Consider the following 18,388-nt stretch of genomic DNA (forward strand, 5'->3'; position numbering starts at 1 on the left):
AACTCGAAGGTGTACAGACTATGGGTCATGACCTCCTAAGCCTTGAATTCGAAGAGATCAGTATAGGCTCTTCTGCAGTTAGCAGAAAGACTCAAAGCAATTTTGGTAAATACAGTAATTGAGGGTACAGCTGGACACGGTCAGGTACAACTGGATTCAAGGTCCCAGGGTGATTCTCCATCTGGCCTACACCCGGGGTGGGTGTTTCTGCTTGAGGCAGAATCTGGCCAGGCAAGCAAGTACACGAATGTCCACCTCAGCTGTAGAAAAGGTCCAGTCTGGCCTTCCTTGTCCAGATGGAGAAAGGGAGGACGAGAGAGGGTCAGTTCTAGGCCCTGTGTCACACAGCATGTCAGAGGCAAGGCTGGGATGAAACCAGGCAGGGGTCTGGTCTCCTGTAGCTGTGTAGCCTTGCCCAAGTCACACCACCTGCATTTATTTTCCATCTGTATCTGAGGGTGACACCTACCTATGGGGCTGCCTGAGGATGAGAGATGACCATTGCAGGGCCCCCAGCACAGTGTAATCTATGGGGATTAACACGGTGGCAGTTATTGGTCCAAGGAAACATGGCTGATGCGGGGTAGGAATCCCTGGGCAGCAAAGCCTTGTCTCGGGACATTAAGGCTGGCCTGGGGGTTACAGGCAGGAGTGGGAAAACTCTGCCACCTGATGAGTCACTTCCAAGAAGGAAAAGCAGAGACCAGAGAGGGGGAGTGACGTGCTCAGGGTCACACAGCAGGTCAGTGGTGGAGCGAGGAGTCCAGAGTTGGGTGGTAATCGCCATGCCGGGCTCTGTTTGAGAGGAGGTACGTAAGTAAAGCAAGCAGCTGGCATTCGGCAGGCAGGGAAATATGGATCCACTCTGTTTAGGAGGAGTCCTTGGGATCAGGACAGGGCCTATGACCTGAATAAGGGCAAGAAGATGGCAGAGGGAGCACAAGGGAGATGGGCTGACAATGACCCTGAGCAGCAGAGGCCCTAGGTCTCCCTCACCCTGCATCCCCCCCACTGACCAAACCACCCTACAAGCCCAAGTGGTTAGATGGTAAATCCCTTCTTGGACAACAAAAGCGTGGGTTAGTTCAGAGCATGGAACGCAGGAAGGCTCCTGGCCCCACTCAGCACTGACCTGGTTGGAGGGGCCAAAGCACCTCCAAGTCTATTCTGGGATCAGGCCGAGGAGGGCGGGGGCAACTCCTCGGGGCTGGAATAAAACATGTGCAGTGTTTGTGAGACCAGAGTCAGAGGCCTGCTCAGCTAGGTTGGACTGTGCATAGGGGTACCCTCCCAAGACCCCTGGCCTGAGCCTTCAGGGCATCCTTGGTAAAAATGGGACCAGCCACCTACTTCAGAGGTCATGGCTGGGACTCATGCATGTCTGGGAACTTCAAACCCACAGGCCTTGCAAAGAGAGATGTTAGCAGCAGCGTGGAGCTTTCGGAAAAGCATTTTGCATTTTCACAACAGCAGGGACAAGCAGGGCATTTGAAAGCACTTGGAAAACCACGAGTTCAAAGTAAAAGCTATAGCTTTTTGAGGCCCTACTGAGTGTAGGGCACTGTGCAAGGCCCTTTACTGTCAACTCTAGTGATGACTGTCACCAATAGCAGCAGAACAGCAAACCCAGGTAAACCCTAGCATGCTGCCTCAGAAGGATTGCTGCACATCCGTTTTACACATTCACCAGGCTTTTGTTTGAATGATTCTCATGTTTTAGTTATCCGACACAGCAACACAGAGGTTTTCTTTTTTCTAAATATCTCGTGGGGGACAGGCAGGCCAGAACCCCAAACTACGGGAGCCAGACACATCTCAAAGTAGAGTTATGGCTTACAGCATGTGTGTATGTGTGTGTTCAAATGCATATTTATTAAGTTATGAAAAACAAAAAGAACTCCTTCCCCAAAAACTCTCTCCTCAGTGTGCAAGGACTGTAGTGCTTTTCATGTTTATGCCAAATGTTTAAGCTCAAAGCTTCCTCCAGCTCTGGGCAGCCTCCCTGCTGGCTGCCTACCTCCCTGACCCCATCTCCCCCCGCTCACCTGCTCCAGCCACACCCGTCCTCTAGATGCTCCTCCAACACACCTAGTGCCCCAGCCCCAGGGCCTTTGTCCTACCACTGCCCTGCCTGCAACATCATCCCCAGTCATTTCTGCCAGCAAATCTTTCAAGCCTCCGCTCCCACTTCCTCCGACTCATCAGAGACGCCCCACATTCCCTTTTTTCCTTTGCACACTTCTGAAGTGCTCTGGTCTGTTCCGTGTGCACCTGGTTGCTGTGTGTTTCCCTGTGAAACCACAGCAGACCTGTCCTGGTCACCTCTCTGTCCCCAGGACCAGCCCAGGACCAGGCACACAGCAGAGCTCAGGATCTGGGTACTGAGTGACTGCACTCTCCTGCCACAGACACCAAAGGACAAGAGGAAGGCAGCAGGCATTGAGAGATGAGGAGAGAAAGCTGTCCAAGGAGCGATAGCGGCAGTTCCTGGCTGAGTGGCGAAGGTCCTTCCGGCAAGGAGGCGGAGACAGCAGGGGTGGGTGGTCCTGGGAGCTACCTGTGGCCCTGGGTGGCATTCATGTGGTCCCGGATGCTGATGGCCTGTTTGAGGAGACCCTCCACACTGCGGAAGTAGACGCTGCTGTCGACAAGGTTCTTCACGGCACTATAATGGGAAGACAGACCCAGTAGGCACCACCCTGCCGCACCCACCAACTGGAGCTCAGCAGGTCCCTGGGGGACTCTGTGGGCCTCCATGGGGGCTCGTCAGGAGCTCAAAGTTTAGATTTCCCTGCCAAGACTCGAGGGGCCTTGCGAATGCCAGAAGGTCACCTGTGCAACATCTGCATAGAAAGAAAAGTGTCCTATTGTGTGGTTTTATTTTGTTTGTTGTTAAATAAACAAAAAAATAAATATTCTCATCTGAGAATATTTTTTCCATTGATATTTAGAGAGAGTGGAAGGGAGGGAAGGAGGGGGGAAGAAGAGAGAGAGAGAGAGAGAGAGATAAACATGGATGTGAGAGAGACACATTGCTCAGTTGCCTCCCATACACATGGAGACCAGGGCTGGGGATTGAACCCGCAACCCAGATAGGTGTCCTTGTCCAGGAATTGAACCCCTAACCCTTCGTTTCAAGGGCTGATGCTCCAACTGCTGAGCCACACTGACCAGAAATAAAAGTGTGGTTTCCTTTTGTTAAAGAAAAAAAAAATCCCTTCTATTTATTATCAGAGACCTGCTTGAAAATGGCCACGAGATGAAGGGGAGGAGCGTTCACTGTTTCTCACTCTGTTAACTTGTTCATCTTATGCCACCAAGTGTAGTCAGCTTTTCTAGTATTTGATTGCCCTACTTGATTTAAAAACTCACTAATAAAACATGAAAGTAAAGAAATGAAAAAAGAAAAAAACTTCACTAACATAAGCTCACTATTAAATAGTTTACCCCAATTTAACATCTTTCAATTTTACACCAAACATTAACACTGCATAAAGCATTTCAAATAACTAAAAGCCAAGGGCTCACCCTGGCCAGTGTGGCTCAGCTGGTTGAGCGTCATCCCATGCACTGAAAGGTTGCTGGTTCGATTCCCAGTCAGGGTACATGACCAGGTTGCAGGTTCAACCCCTGGTCTGGGCGCATACGGGAGGCAACCGATCAATGTTTATCTGTCTCTCTCCCTCTCCCTTCCTCTCTCTCTCTAAAATCAATAAAAACATATTTTAAAATAAATAAATAAATAAAAGCCAAGGGCTCTTTATGTCCATAACGCCACGGACCCCCATCCTCAGGAAGATGCCATTAGTCCTAGTCACCCCGTCCCAGGGGAGGGATAGGACTGCTGATGGCTGAACACTCAGCTCAGTGGCCCCAGCAGCAGGACTTCCTTTCAAGGAACCTTCACCCACACAGCAGAAGCAGGCAAGCAAACCCCACAGTGCCAGGATGAGAAATGGTGGGGTGTCCAGCCTCCACCAAATGACCCACAGGCCATGCCAGGTGCAAACAGCATCTCTAAATAAAGTGGCCAAACTCCTGAGGCAAATGGAACAAGCCAGGGCATTAAATACAGTTCCAGAAACCAACAGAAGTGCAGGAGAAAAGGCCAGCAGAGCTGCCATAATGCAAAAAAACACCAACTACCGTTTTTCACCCTCAGGCATCTTTCCCCTGGGGCGGAGGAGAGCATCTGAAGATTTAGAGAAAATTTAAACAACAAAAAATCAAAAACAGTCCGAGCTGGTTTGGCTCAGTAGATAAAGCATTGGACTGAGGACTGAAAGGTCCCAGGTTCGATTCTGTCAAGGGCACATGCCTGGGTTGAGGGCTCAATCCCTAGTTGGGGGCATGCAAAAGGCTGCCAGTCAATGATTCTCTCTCATCATTGATGTTTTTATCTCTCTCTCCCTCTCCCTTCCCCTCTGAAATTAATAAAAATATACTTTAAAAAACCCCACAAATGGTACATCCACATACACAGCAGTATTATTCACAATACCTAAAACACGGAAGCACCCTGACCGGTTTGGCTCAGCGGATAGAGCGTCGGCCTGTGGACTGAAAGGTCCCAGGTTCGATTCCAGTCAAGGGCATGTACCTTGGTTGCGGGCACATCCCCAGTAGGGAGTGTGCAGGAGGCAGCTGATCGATGTTTCTAACTCTCTATCCCTCTCCCTTCCTCTCTGTAAAAAATCAATAAAACATATTTTAAAAAAATAAAACACAGAAGCAGCCCAGCCCTGGCCAGTATACTCAACTGGTTGGAGCATCATCCCGTTACCTGAAGGGTCATGGGTTTGATTCCTGATGGGGGCACATGCCCAGGTCGCAGGGTTCAGTCCCCACTTGAGAGGCAACCAATCGATGTGCTTTTCTCTCAAATTGGTGTTTCTCTCTCTCCCTTCCTCTCTCTAAAATCAATAAATATATCCTCAGGTAAAGATTTTAAAAAAGAAAATTAAATAGAAAACAACAGCCCTGGCCATTTTGCTCAGCAGTTAGAGCGTCGGCCTGTGGACCCAAGGGGCAATGGAGGGGATAAGGACATATATGTAATACCTTAATCAATAAAGAAAAAAAGTAAAAAGGCAACAGAAAACAACAACAACAAACAAACAACAAACCATGGAAGCAACCCAAATGCCCACTGACAAATGAATGGATAAACAAAATGTGGAATTTCACTCAGCCTTAAAGAGGAAGAAAATTCCTTAAAGAGGAAGAAAACATACTATAACATGGATGAGCCTTGAGGACATTACTCTAAATCAAGGATGTCAAACTCACCGCCCGCGGCTCACCAGCCATGAGTTTGACATGTTTGCTCTAAATCAGTGGTTCTCAATCTTCTGGCCCTTTAAATACAGTTCTTCATGTTGTGACCCAACCATAGAATTATTTTCGTTGCTACTTCATAACTGTCATGTTGCTACTGTTATGAATCGTAATGTAAATATCTGATATGCAGGATGATCTTAGGCGACCCCTGTGAAAGGGTCGTTTGACCGCCTAAGGGGTCGCGACCCACAGGTTGAGAACCGTTGCTCTAAATGAAGGAAGACAGACACAAAAAGACAAATACTGTACGACTCTATTCATGTGAGGTCCCTAGAGTAGTCAAATTATAGAAACAGAAAATAGAATGGTGGGTGCCAGGGGCTGGGGGAGGAGGATGGGAGTTAGTGTTTAATGGAAACAGGTTTCAGTTGTGCAAGATGAAAAGTTCTGGAGATGGGTGGTGATGGTTGTATAACAATGTGAACGTACTGAATGCCACTGAACTACTTAGAAGTGGTTAAGATGACAAATCTCATGTTTCCCCAACCTTGTTACACCCTCTTATGATAGATGGGGAGGGGATCGGGGCTGAGAAGAAGCCTGCCCGAGGCACACAGAGGTTGAGCAAGCGCAGGCCTCGGCTAGAACCTGCTGTGTGGCCAGGGAAACTGAGACCCACATGCTTCCCCCCTCAGGTGGGCTTGGCAAGACAGGGCTCACCAGGGAGCTGGCTGAGATGCTCCTGAATGCCCAGACGGTGACCCCAATGCAGAGCCAGGTGATCCTGGCGATGGGGAGGCTGAGGTGCTCACCTACAGGCGTACTCCACTGTGTAGATGGCTCCCTGGCTCTGCTCCTCCCACCGTTGCATGTCAGCCTGTGGAGGTTGGGGGGTGGAGGGAGGCGCTGTTAGGCAGGGGGAGGCTGCCACCTCTGTCATCCCAGCTCTCTGGGATGGAGCACCCGGTCACCATGGCTGCAGAGACTGGCCCCCTCCAGCCCCCAACCTTTCTTCCTCCAACTCTCTTCCCTCACGAGTCCAGGCTTTCTGTGGACACCTCGCTGCTATGTTTTGGGACCTTTGCACCAACTGTCCCCTCTCCCTGGCATGCTCTTCCCTCTAGTCTTCACACAGCTGCCTCCTTCTCACCATACAGGTCACAGTTCATCTAGGCCTGCTGCTCCTTCTTCCTAATCTGCCCCACATCTGTCCACCCACAGCCCCAGCCTGGCTCAGTGACCGCATGCCTCCTTGCTGTGTTCCAGCCTTGACTCATCCCAAGAGCCCCTGCTCTACCAGCAGGCCCCAGCTCACAATGTGCAGGCCCTGCAGGGGTTGGTGCAGGGGTGCATGGGGCTCACCTTGTGCTGGGCCAGCTCTGGCAGAGAGCGGCGCACATGCTCCTGGAGCCGGTAGAGGGCCACAGACGGCTCATTGGCCAGGACGTAGACGCTCTCGGTGAACTTGTCTGTGACTGGTTCCAGAATTGACAGTGGAAGGTGGCAAAATAAGAGAAAAAGGTGCACAGACACAAAGAAACAAAGCGTAAGACTCCTGATTGCTCAACCTCTGAGTCCAGCCAGAGCAGTGAGGAGTCTCTGGTGGCCCCTCCAGCAGCTGGGTCACCTGTGGCCCAGGTGAGAGGTTGAAGGACATGGTCACAGATGGCCTCGTTCATATTATCAATGCATCCAGTGAACTCATGATCTTTCCCCTCCCAATTCTACTTGTAGTGGACACTGCTGCTGTCCTCTCGGAGCTCCTCGAATTCCTTTTACCCCAGTGAATAAATCTGAGATTCCTCCTAGAAGGATCCACTGGTTACTGGATCTGAAAGTGCCTGGAAGTTTATTTATATCCCTGGGTGGCCCTCAGCCATGACAGACCATGGAGGAGTATGAAAAGTCTGTGCCCCTTGCTGTGTGTTGGGACAACTAGGAGGTGTGACTCACTCCCCTAAAACCTCTTTGCCAAATCAGGCTGAGACCAGCCTCTGAGGGATTTTACCTGAGGTTGCTCTTTGCTCAGCCTCCTCCCCAGCCCTGTTCTGTTCCCCACCTAGTCTGTGGGGCTCTCCTGGTAAGTTAATTACACACAAATCCTCATCCCAGGGTCTGCATTCCCAGTCAGCTCGTCATCCACGCCATCCATGAGGAGATCTGGTTCTGACACAAAACAAAGCCCAACCTCACCCATGCTTATCACTGCACTGACCCCACTGGTCCAGGTATGGCCGCTTCCCACCTGGATGCCAGGCTCAGCCCCCCTCCTGCCAACAGTCCCATATGCACACAACAGATGGAGTGAACTCCTTGTGAACACATCAAATAAGACCCTCCCTTGCTTGGAAGCCTCCACGGCTCCCATCAGCCAGAGAATAAAATCTGCTTTCCTCACTATGGCCCCTAAGATCCTGTATGTTCTGCTGCTGTCGACTTCCCTGCCCTCTTTGCCTTCTGCCTGGGCCCAATGCCTCCTGGCTGTTACTTGGACACTCCAAGCACTGCCCAAAAGAACTTTCTGAGATGACTGAAAGGTTTTATAATCTATACCGTCCAATGAGGTAGCCACTCCTGGGCACCTGAAATGTGACTAAGAAACTGATTTTTTAACTTTAATTAATTTAAATACCCATAAATACTGTGACCAGTAGCTACTGTATTACAGCAAAACTCTGAACACTTTGCCACCTCAGGGCCTCTGCCTGTGTTGTTCCTGCCACTGACACTACCCCTCCCCCCACCTCCACCCCCACCCCCAGCTTCATCCCTCATGTCTCAGCTGAAATGTCACCTCCTGGGCAAAGCCTTCCCTAATCACCAAGAATAAACACATGTCCCTCATTCCCAACCTCAGTACCTTGTTCATTTCTCTTATGCTTAAATTCTCGTGCTTTACTAAGTTACGTATTTATAGAAAAAAATATTAAAGCTTGGATTTGTGAGGACAGGGGCTTCTCTGAGCCTCAGTTCCTCATTTGTAAAAATGCAATGATAACAGTACCCACTCTCAAGGTTTGCTACAGAGGTGATCCTATGCTACTGCCCAGGGCAGTGTGGTTGGCAAGAGAGAACGCTGGCATGTCTGGGAATCAAAGGACGTCATGCATTAGTCTGTCCAGTGTGAATCAGTCCAGCTCACCTGCCCAGCCTGCCACCTCCAAGCTGTATAGTTATAGAAACTGTTATCCTCTTAGGCCTCCTCCTTTGGAAAATGAGCATGTAATAGCTTACAGCTGGGTTCTTACAAAAATGTACTTGTGCGTTCTAACTAATTAGAAATAACGTGTGTCTGGCCCGTGTGGCTCAGTGGTTCAATTCCTGGTGAGGGCACATGCCCAGGTTTTGGGCTTGATCCCCAGGGTAGGAGGTATGCTGGAGGCAGCGGATCAATGATTCTCTTGTCAGTGATGTTTCTTTCTTTTTTTAAAAAATATTTTTATTGATTTCAGAGAGAAAGGGAGAGGGAAAGAAAGATAGAAACATCAATGATGAGAGAATCATTGACCAGTTACCTCATGCACCCCCCACACTGAAGATGGGCCCGCAATCCTGGCATGTGCCCTGACCGGAATCGAATCCTGACTTCCTGATCGACGCTCAACCACTGGGCCACGCCGGCTGGGCATCAGTGATGTTTCTCTCTCATTTCTCCCTTCCTGTCCGAAATAAAAAAAAAAAAATTTTTTTTTTAAAAGACATAACGGCCCTACCTGGTTTGGCTCAATGAATAGGGCGACCGTCGGCCTGAGGACTGAAAGGTCTCAGGTTCGATTCTGGTGAAGGGCATGTACCTTGGTTGCAGGCACATCCCCAGTAGGGGGAGTGCAGGAGGCAGCCAATCAATGATTCATTGATATTTCTATCTTTCTCTCTCCCTCTCCCATCCTCTCTGAAATTAATAAAAAAATATTTTTAAAAAAGACATAACGTGTGTGATAAAATAACAGGAGACTTCATAATTTAGAACATTTATGGCATTTTGTAATTTGTAGCTATGGGATTATAAATATATGGTAAGTCCATGTAAACACACAAATATGTAACTATAAGACAACAATACGCACGGCTGCCACGCCCGAGCTTTCTTCCAGTGCATTACCAACATCAGTTCATCGCGTTCTCACAAGCCTATGAAGGGAGGGAGGAGGACTATACTCCCCATTTTACAGATGACAAAACCGAAGCACGGGGACTAAAGCTTTCAAAACTAGTCAGAGGCCGAACCAGGATTCGATGGCAGTTCAATCTCTGTCCCTCACGCTCCCTCCCCGTCTTTGCCACACACACACACACACACACACACACACACACACACACACACACACCGCCCCGTCAAGATGCCCCTCCGCGAGTTCCTGGGCTCTTCGTACAGCCCGGCGCCTCCATTACCTTTCTTCCCCTTGAGCTGCATCTCCGGTTCCTCCATAGCGACGGAGGCCCGTTAAGCTTGAAAACCGGAACCGGAAGCTGGAGATGGTAACAGCTCCCTAAACCTTCCCCTGCGAAACCGCACTAGGCCCTGCCACTATTCCAGTACCCATTGCCTCCCCTCTCCGTTCCTCCATCTCTACCGAACCCGGAGAGGGGCCGTGAGTGAGAATCCGGGGAAGGGGCCACACCGGGAGGCAGGTGAGGAGGGGCTAGGACCCCATGCAGCTCCCGGAGGGACACCGTGGAAGGGAAGAACCCCTTTTCCAGGGGCGGATGAATTGGGGAGCGCTCTACACACCGCTCACTGCGGCCCGTAGTAACGGCCTCTTTGCACCTCACTGCCATCAAATCCCTGCACATGCTCATGAGCCCCCAAGACCCAGAGGGAGCACTGTTGTGGACCGGGACGACCATGGAGTCGCCCCTTTAAATCCTGGACGCCCCGCCTGCTCCCGCACCCTTGCCCTCGAGGGAGAAAGCCCCGCCTTCCCGCCCCAAACTGGAGCCGATTGGCTTCTAACAGGCGCAATGAGATCCACCGAGCCCTCTGAGGCCCCGCCCACTTCTCTGACCCCGCGGGACTAGAAGGCACAGGAGCAATTGCACTGCTCGGACTCCAGCGGAAACCACGCCCCCTCCAATCCTTAAAGGGCCAGAAGCAGCTCCTACTGCTCCTGCCCTTCCGTACTTTTGGGGGGCAGGGTGCGCAGGCGCAGTGGGGGACCTCTGGGGTGGGGGTAGTGGTCGAGTATCAAGTTGCTCTCTGTCCCGGCAGAAGAAGCCAGAGCGCTGACCATCCAGGCTCCAGCTTGCTCCCTTCTACATCAATTGGAGGGGAAAAGTTTGTGAATTGGGCCTCCAAGTTTTGGGGGATCCGGGCTTGCGGCGAGGGGTGACAGAGAAGGTTCGTGGAAGGTGAGTGAACCTCCTGGATCGGCTTGGAGGGACGGGTGGGATGGAACCAATTAACATCTTTGTTGATCCCTCCGTCATTCCGGGGACCACCCTCCAAAAAAATAACCACAGCGAACATTTATGAAGCTCTGCCGGTTTCAGGCCCCCTGCTTAGCTATGAACAGATAGGACTTCTTTTAGACCTCGTTTCCCCGTGTTGTTAATGAGGATACAAGTTCAGAGTAGGTAAGGCATGTGCCCAAGTTCTCACAGCCTGGAAGTGGAAGGATTCCAACCCAGATAGTTGACCTCAGAGCCAGGACTTTTAAGCAGTGACTGTTGGATGTGTCCTGGTGGTGGTGGAGAGTGGGCCTGAAGAGGAATTGGACTGTGATGTAATTTCCCTGCTGAGCCTGAGTTTATCCACCCTCCCTGTGCAAGGCCAGTTATGCAGCTGGCACCTAACTTCATAAGAATTGTTCACAAGTCTTGTCATCTCTCCCCTTTAGGGGCCTCCATTAGCTCCCCCCCCCCCCCCCCGGCCCCCATGGAGCTCACCCAGCCTTCAGAGGACCTCAGCCTGACTCAGCAGCCTCCCACCCCAGAATTTGGGGAACCTGAAGACCCCAGGGATGAGGCCCCGGATGGCTCGGACACAGTGGTGCTCAGTCTCTTCCCCTGCACCCCAGAGCCTGGGAATCCTGAACCAGATGCTGGCGCCTCTTCACCTCAGGGTAGGTACTGCCTCTGGGATGCAAGGACTGTGGAATGTCAGGCCCTAAATGGGGCCCCTGTTTTATGTCCCACCGCCTAGGGCACACATGTCTTCCTGCTCCACCCAGCAAGGGTTGCTTATTTGTTTTTATTATGGTAAAATCCACATAACATGGAAGTTACCATTTTAACCAGAATTGCATATAATTTAGTGGCAGTAAGTACATTCACAGTGGTGGGTAACCCCAACCTCTATTTGTAATTCTAGAACATTTCCATCACTAGAAGGACCTAGGTCATGACTTCCACACAGCAGCAGGACCCTAGAGCTGCCAGTCTCTCAGGAGACCGGATGGCCTTGCCCCATACCTTATTCAACATCTCTGATGACAGGCAGGGCCCAGGACCCCACTCAGGGTACTCTGAGAGCTGCCTTTTGTGATGAGCAACAATCTCCAAATTCTTCAGGTTTTCAGGAGATGACCCATTGGTGTCTATGGGACATCCCCAGATTGGCTAGTGGGTCCTATAGCTTCCAGCTTCTCAGGGCTCAGCTCCAGTAGCATCCGTGGAGTGGAAGAGAGAGTCATGCAGTGTCTAAGCCCCCAGGGTCTAGCTTGAAGCCCCAGAATCCTCTCTCTTCCACCAGGCAACTCCCTAAAGCACTCCACGACCCTCACCAACCGGCAGCGGGGGAATGAGGTCTCGGCCCTGCCAGCCACCCTGGACTGTGAGTGGCCCCTGTCCTTAACGGTGGTGTGTGTGGGGGGGGGGGGGGGAGTTGGGAATGGGGTGGCAGGGCTGAGAGGAGCAACTTGGGACAGAAGCTAAACTGAGGCACAGAGCAAGGATGGGACAGGTGAGGACACTGCCTCTCTCTGGCCCCAGCCCTGTCCATCCACCAGCTTGCAGCCCAGGGAGAGCTGAGCCAGCTGAAGGAGCATCTGAGGAAAGGTGTGTGGCTACACCCATGTGCTTGTCTGACCTCGTATGCTGGCATGTGCATGTGTGCTGTCATGACCTGTGAGTGTCCATGCGTGCCTGTGTCTATGTTTGTGTACAAGCGTGGCCACTTGTGTGTATCCACATGTGTCCCCCCATCTGACCCCAGCTGCCCACCTGATCCCCGCTCCCACAGCTTTGGGGAGAGTGGGCAGGGGTGCAGCCCAGTGGTACCACCCCCTCCTGCCAGGCGACAACCTCATCAACAAGCCGGACGAGCGTGGCTTCACCCCCCTCATCTGGGCCTCAGCCTTCGGAGAGATAGAGACCGTCCGATTCTTGCTTGAGTGGGTGCGTCCCTGCCCAGCTGGGGACTTCCTGGGACTTGAGGGCGGCCAAGTCTCAGCTGAACCTGCCAGTGCCATGTCTTTAGATGTGGCTGCCATGGGGACCACCGGATTCCAGGGGATCTCCCACTCCTCCCATCACCACTCTCTCTGCTCCCCCCAGGGTGCCGACCCCCACATCCTGGCCAAGGAGCGGGAGAGCGCCCTGTCACTGGCCAGCACAGGTGGCTACACAGACATCGTGGGGCTGCTGCTCGAGCGTGATGTGGACATCAACATTTACGACTGGGTGAGGCACCACATCCTGGCCCTGGGCTCCTTGCGGGGTACCAGGCCTGCTCTGGATGCTAAGAACACAAGACAGACTCCTCCCCAAGCCTCACAGATCTCCTAGGTTTGGTGGGAAGGGAGGGAGGGAGGAGCCAATATAGAAACACTCAGCTGAGCTGTAGTGAATAATGCTGTGATGGCAGTCGCATAGGCAGCTGGCGATCTGCACAGCCAAGGGCAGTCAGGGAGGCCTACCTGGAAGAGGGACATCGAAGCTAAGTCCCAAAGGAGGAGCTAGACCTGCCAGGTGACAAACAAGAGAAGGAACCAAAAAAAAAAGAGAGAGAAGGAACACATTAAATTGGAGGGTGCTGGGTGGTGTGAGAATCCAGTAAAGGTAGTGCTGGTTGCCCCTGCCCCTGACAGAATGGAGGGACGCCACTGCTCTATGCCGTGCGAGGGAACCATGTGAAGTGCGTGGAGGCCTTGCTGGGTGAGTGGGAGTAGAGGCTGACCTTGGGAGCCCAAGAGCTCTAGCTGGCACTGCAGGAATCCCGAGGGCCAGGGAGGGGCCAGAGCGCTGCTTGAACAGATCTTGCCTGCTTTTCCCAAAGGACTGATCAGGGGGCAGGAGGTGGTGGGACACCACAGGGGTCTGGCCTCAGGGACCCTGGAGGTGGGAGTTCTGTTGGCCCCATTCTCAGGAGAGCTCAGTCTCTTGTCCAGGGCCACATGGGCAACCAACAGACCTGGGGCTTTGTCTTTGGGTGTCACTGGATCTCCAGAGTCCCATGCCCCATTCTGGGCTCCCAGTCCTCCCCTGCAGCACCTGCTCTGCTTTGTAGCCCGAGGAGCTGATCTCACCACTGAAGCTGACTCTGGCTACACCCCAATGGATCTCGCTGTGGCTCTGGGATACCGGAAAGGTCAGCCTGAGACACATGGGGAAGTGACAGGGCGCTGTAGGTGGGGTGACCAGAGAGGGTACAGGGCCATACCTCCTGGATGCTGGCAACAAGAGTGTTCACGTTAGCAAACATTGAGTGCCACTGTGTACCTGGCTTGGGCATGTGATTTGGAGGTGGAGGTCAATGTGTGTCAGTGACTGAGGTCATGATGGAGGACATTCAGGCACTGAGAGGCCCAAAGGAGGCCCTGGCCCCACCTCAGGATGGATGGGGGGGTCACAGTGGGCTTCCTGGGGACCAAGGGGGAAGGAGGATGGCCCAGGCTGGAGGAACATCTCATGCAGAGGCCTGGCAGGGTGAGGACACCCAGAGGGAGGGGGCCGGGTCACCGTGCACTGGGCCATGGAGGCCACTCTCTCCTAGGCAGGAAGTGGGTATAAGCGGAGACCCCAGTTTGACTCCTCACTTCTCCATTTGCTTCCCCACCCATGAACTGGGGTGATCCTAACAGAACCAACCCCTGGGGTCATGGGGGGGATTGATGGTTTGGGAAATATCCCCTCCTTTCTTCAAGGAGTCTTCCATTTGGGACAAATCAATCTTCATAGCCCTTCCTGTCCTTTCATACATATAACAATTCACCAATTTTGTTTTGCAAGGAATCTTTTTATAACTCTGAAATGCCTCCAAAAACATTTTTATAAACTTAGGGTAAACGGAGGTTCCTGGGACAGGTGCCTCAGTCTCCCCAGCTGTGTCCTGGGAAGGGTGTGGATTTACCTATGTACGAAATCCATGTCCCAGTGCGGGGAGGCCCCTGTTCGTCCCAGAGGGAAGGGTGTAGTTCTCAAGGCAGTAACCCCGGGGAAGGCAGGGTGCAGGTGGGCGTGTTTCTCTGCGGCCCCAGTTCCGTTCATGGCCCACGTTTTCCTTGTCCTGTTTCCAGTGCAACAGGTGATTGAGAACCACATCCTCAAGCTCTTCCAGAATAACCTGGTGCCCGACGATCCTGAGTGAAGGCCACCCACCCCACAGGGACTCAGACTCTCAGGGAACAAAGCGGTCGACCCAGAGTTGGGGGAACCCAGAACTGGCTTCAATGGCAGCTCCTGGACAGACGGTGGGAGGGATCCTTCCCAGCAGAAATCAATAAACCTGTGCAGAACTTGAAGGACTGTGCTGTGCTTCCATGGGGGTTTCCTGGAGGCGGCGGCTGCCCAGTGGCCTCACACCTTCTCCCCCAGCACTCTCAGGTGGTAGATGACCACTCGGCCAAAGAAGTCAGTCAGGTCCTCAAATGTTACCTTCAGCTGGTCCACTTCAGCAGCCGGTACAGGAAAGGTGTGAGCATAGCAGTCAAGGGAAACGGCTTACCGTCTAACTGTCTGCAACCCCTACCCAGTCCCGGGTCAGACGTGCTGTAGGTCCCTGAGACTCACACAGAACAGATTACCATCAGCCCATTTCACAGATGAAGTAATGCAGGCCTAGAGGCCGCTTGCTGGAGGTCCAACACGCCCAGAGGCACAGACCACCCCCACCCCAGAGGCCCGGGTAGGATATCTGAATGGAGTTGTTGTCTTCAGGGTAGAAGTCCACAATCTTATTGAGAGCCTCACTCCTCTGAGAACCTGCAGCAGGGAGAGAGGCAGACTGTGAGGCCGGGGTGTCCCCTCCGACCCCTTCTCCCCCTCTTCCAGGGCTTCCCAGTACCTTCTAGGCAGCCCCGGCGACTGGAGAAACCCCCCTGGAACTGGATCTGCAGCTGGGAGACACGGATGCGCTGGGGGAACTCTAGTATCACCCACTGGGAGGGGCCCTGGAAGCAGACAGGGAAACTGAGGCCCAGTCCATTCAGGCCCAAAGCAGTGCTATTCTCTCTCTCTCTCTCTATTGGTGGGGGCAGGATTCAGCACATGTTCCCTCCTGGCCAACCCGACTGGGCCCAACTGTGGTGCCCTGGAGTTCTCAAGGCACCCTGGACCCCTGAATCTGGTTCACACAAGGGGTGGAGAGCTCACCTGGTCCGAGTTCCAGCACGTCTCCTCGTCCTGGTCGAACAGGTGCTTCTTTCCAAACTGCCGGGTGTTGCGATTCAGAACCGAACTCACCCTGGAAGCACCAGAATCAGGAGGAGGAGAGGAGCTGGACCCAGCCCACCGGTCCGCTCCTCCTCGCCACCGGCTTCACAAACCCCGTGCTCTATCCAAAGAGAGTTGCACCCCAAGCTGAGGAAGGGACCCCTACTGCCCGCCCCCACCTCCTCAGGCCCTCACCTGCTCACGGTGTCTGCACAAACCAAAGAGTGGGTCATTTTAGCTCCACAAGACCTCAGGGTTCAGAGTTGGGCTCGGCACGGGTTCGAATCCCGCGCCAGCGCAGCCACAATAGCGACAGTCCACGCTTCTGAGCTGGAACACCCTCGCCTGCAGCACTGGACCGGAACCGGCACCACCCACCCTTCCCAGCCCTAAATGTCGCCTCGATCACCCCCTTGCCGGAAAAATTGGGGATTTTGCCAATGACTCGAGACCAGGGGTTTGTCCCGTGGGTTTGGGGGGGCGGTCGCTCCGGCTCTGAGGCTCTGTTTCTTTGGAAAAAAAGAAACAAAATCTGGACCCCGGAACCGCGCGGAGACCGCGCAGAAGCAGAGGCTTCGGCCGCGGCGCCGTCGTTCCCAGGGCGGGGTTTGACTTGAGCCCCGCCCCTGAGTGCCCGCCTCTTAAAGGGCTCGCGCCCAGTGATTGGGCTAAGGCGGGCACATAAAAACAACTGTATGAGGGACACTATCCTTTGGTGCCCGCAGGTATAGAGCACTGGTTTTGGAAATCGAGATACTTCTTATAATGATGTGATTCTATCTGGGGAAGTCTGCCAAATCCGTCTCCATCAGTGTTCTCAACCGTCTGGCCCTTTAAATACAGTTCCTCATGTTGTGACCCAACCATAAAATTATTTTCGTTGCTACTTCCTAACTGTAATGTTGCTACTGTTATGAATCGCAATGTAAATATCTGATATGCAGGATGGTCTTAGGCGACTCCTGTGAAGAGGTCGTTTGACCGCCAAAGGGGTCGCGACCCACAGGTTGAGAACCACTGTGACCTAACTGCTAATGCAACCTGGAAACCCATGTACCTGACTGCCTCCCAGAAGCAAAGGACGAGGTCATGATATTGCAGGTACAAGAAGTCTTCATCAGCCTCATGTGTCCTGGCTGAAACACAGGAGGCCAGGCCTTCAAATCTGTCTTCCCAGTAAATGCTGCTTGGGACAGGCTTTTTGTAGGAGGGGGCATGTGAAGTGGGTTTTGAAGGATAAACAGGAGTTTGCCAAACTAGATACCAGGTTTGGCAAAGCCTCAGATACCAGGCTAAAGATCTGGTTCACTGATTCACTAAGCAACTTCTACTCCCTACTGCCCACCCCTGTGTTGGATGATGCTAGGGACTGTAAGAGGCCTCAGTTCCATCCCTGCACTTGATGAGCCCCCAATCTGGGTAATACAGAGCTACACACACACACACACACACACACACACAGCCCCATAGGACCAGGGCTGAGCCAGGGAGAGAGATAGTGCTGGGATAGAAGGAGTAGGAGAGCTTCCTGGGAGAGAGGGTATTGGGTGGGTAGGAATTCACCAGGGTGAGAAAAATCTGGGGGCTTGCAGTGGGGAGGTGTAGGGTCCAGGCAGGAAGAACAGTATAACCAAAGACCATGAATTTGAATAAAATATGTGGAGCCAGATCCTGCTGAGCTCAGAGCAGTCACAGAAGGTGTTTGAGAAAGGCCAGGACACCATCTGATCTGCATGAATGGAGGGTTCTGAGACAGACCAGCCATTGCCAGGAGGCTGTGGTTCCTGGCTTCCACTGAATAGTCTGGGGCCCAGCCCCTTTCTTCAAGGGCTGGGGGAACGGTCCTCCTGGCATCCTACTGGTGTCTGCCCACGCCTGCCCCAGGAGGGGGTGCTGGCTGGGAAACTGGGACACTAGTGGAAGGGCTGCCCCATCATCCCTGCCTGCCAGGATCTCCTGCATTCAGTCATGATCTGGTGCCATCCAGACTTGGGTCTGCTGGTCTCAGGATCAGAGTTGGACGTGGCAAAAAAAACACCTCCCTCAGAGGAAGTTAGGAAGAGCATGGACCTTGTAGGGTCCAGTTCAAATCCTGGCTGGGCCCCTCACTAACTGGCTGTGTGATTGTGGACAAGCATGTGGACCTCTGAGCCGTCTCCTCACCTGTGAACTGGAGGAAATTCTGTTTCTAGAACTGCTGGGGAAGTTAGTAGGCTCTTTAGGATGACATATGACAACAGTGACCTTTGTTGAGAACTCACCCTGTATTTATTTATTTTTAATATATTTTTATTGATTTCAGAGAGGAAAGGAGAGAGAGAGAGAGAGAGAGAGAGAGAGAGAGAAATGATGAGAGAGAATCATTGATCAGCTGTCTCCTGCATGCTTCCTACTGGGGATCGAACCCGCAACCCGGGCATGTGCCCTTGACCAGAATCAAACCTGGGACCCTTCAGTCCACAGGCCAAAGCTCTATCCACTGAGCCAAACCAGCTAGAGCTCACCCTGTATTTAACTT

At 52.6% G+C, this 18,388-nt stretch overlaps 4 protein-coding genes across 6 annotated transcripts in view; 1 reads left to right on the plus strand and 3 right to left on the minus strand.

Annotated features, from left to right (window-relative positions):
• Window positions 1–2,647, minus strand: part of MEF2B (myocyte enhancer factor 2B) — a 24,869-nt gene extending 22,222 nt beyond the window's left edge. Inside the window, exons 1-2 of the mRNA XM_070416501.1 lie at window positions 2,558–2,647; window positions 1,133–1,207 (exon numbers count right to left, since the gene is read on the minus strand). Coding sequence (XP_070272602.1) covers window positions 1,133–1,207; window positions 2,558–2,576 — 94 coding nt within the window. The 5' untranslated portion in view covers window positions 2,577–2,647. The remainder of the gene's footprint in view (window positions 1–1,132; window positions 1,208–2,557) is intronic.
• BORCS8 (BLOC-1 related complex subunit 8) lies at window positions 1,854–9,761 on the minus strand. The gene is made up of 4 exons (XM_070416510.1): window positions 9,673–9,761; window positions 6,643–6,755; window positions 6,093–6,157; window positions 1,854–2,665 (listed from the first exon to the last, which is right to left on the minus strand). Exons 1-4 carry the CDS (start codon window positions 9,707–9,709, stop codon window positions 2,554–2,556), a joined length of 327 nt encoding a protein of 108 aa, XP_070272611.1. The 5' UTR covers window positions 9,710–9,761; the 3' UTR covers window positions 1,854–2,553.
• A 48-nt stretch (window positions 9,762–9,809) lies between these two features.
• RFXANK (regulatory factor X associated ankyrin containing protein) lies at window positions 9,810–14,960 on the plus strand. 3 transcript variants are annotated; one of them, XM_070416506.1, is made up of 10 exons: window positions 9,810–9,912; window positions 10,490–10,629; window positions 11,118–11,342; window positions 11,972–12,052; window positions 12,211–12,276; window positions 12,461–12,615; window positions 12,775–12,900; window positions 13,308–13,374; window positions 13,727–13,807; window positions 14,736–14,960. In XM_070416506.1, exons 3-10 carry the CDS (start codon window positions 11,156–11,158, stop codon window positions 14,804–14,806), a joined length of 834 nt encoding a protein of 277 aa, XP_070272607.1. In that variant the 5' UTR covers window positions 9,810–9,912; window positions 10,490–10,629; window positions 11,118–11,155; the 3' UTR covers window positions 14,807–14,960. The 3 variants fall into 3 exon arrangements, with proteins under 3 accessions (XP_070272607.1, XP_070272608.1, XP_070272609.1); XM_070416507.1 differs by lacking the exon at window positions 9,810–9,912 and having other exon boundaries at window positions 10,445–10,629; window positions 12,515–12,615; XM_070416508.1 differs by lacking the exons at window positions 9,810–9,912; window positions 13,308–13,374 and having other exon boundaries at window positions 10,445–10,629.
• On the minus strand, window positions 14,435–16,453 carry NR2C2AP (nuclear receptor 2C2 associated protein). Its single transcript, XM_070416509.1, has 5 exons — window positions 16,066–16,453; window positions 15,811–15,901; window positions 15,503–15,608; window positions 15,352–15,420; window positions 14,435–15,131 (listed from the first exon to the last, which is right to left on the minus strand). The coding sequence occupies exons 1-5, from the start codon at window positions 16,101–16,103 to the stop codon at window positions 15,016–15,018; spliced, it is 420 nt and encodes a 139-aa protein (XP_070272610.1). The 5' UTR covers window positions 16,104–16,453; the 3' UTR covers window positions 14,435–15,015.
• Window positions 16,454–18,388: the final 1,935 nt, after the last annotated feature.

Source organism: Myotis yumanensis, unplaced genomic scaffold (genome assembly GCF_028538775.1).
Source record: "Myotis yumanensis isolate MYYU_CA2020_CCGP unplaced genomic scaffold, mMyoYum1.0.hap1 SCAF_5, whole genome shotgun sequence".
Lineage (NCBI taxonomy): Eukaryota > Metazoa > Chordata > Mammalia > Chiroptera > Vespertilionidae > Myotis > Myotis yumanensis.

Excerpts from the sequence above, each read along its gene's own strand:
- RFXANK (XM_070416506.1), top strand. The coding sequence starts at position 11,156 with ATGGAGCTCACCCAGCCTTCAGAGGACCTCAGCCTGACTCAGCAGCCT. Across the intron at positions 13,375-13,726 it reads GTGCGTGGAGGCCTTGCTGG|CCCGAGGAGCTGATCTCACC; the intron begins GTGAGTGGGAGT and ends TCTGCTTTGTAG. Across the intron at positions 13,808-14,735 it reads GGCTCTGGGATACCGGAAAG|TGCAACAGGTGATTGAGAAC; the intron begins GTCAGCCTGAGA and ends TCCTGTTTCCAG.
- BORCS8 (XM_070416510.1), bottom strand. The coding sequence starts at position 9,709 with ATGGAGGAACCGGAGATGCAGCTCAAGGGGAAGAAAG. Across the intron at positions 6,158-6,642 it reads CAGAGCTGGCCCAGCACAAG|GCTGACATGCAACGGTGGGA; the intron begins GTGAGCCCCATG and ends CAACCTCCACAG. Across the intron at positions 2,666-6,092 it reads ACAGTGGAGTACGCCTGTAG|TGCCGTGAAGAACCTTGTCG; the intron begins GTGAGCACCTCA and ends TTCCCATTATAG.
- NR2C2AP (XM_070416509.1), bottom strand. The coding sequence starts at position 16,103 with ATGACCCACTCTTTGGTTTGTGCAGACACCGTGAGCAG. Across the intron at positions 15,609-15,810 it reads CGTGCTGGAACTCGGACCAG|GGCCCCTCCCAGTGGGTGAT; the intron begins GTGAGCTCTCCA and ends GTCTGCTTCCAG. Across the intron at positions 15,421-15,502 it reads TCGCCGGGGCTGCCTAGAAG|GTTCTCAGAGGAGTGAGGCT; the intron begins GTACTGGGAAGC and ends TCCCTGCTGCAG.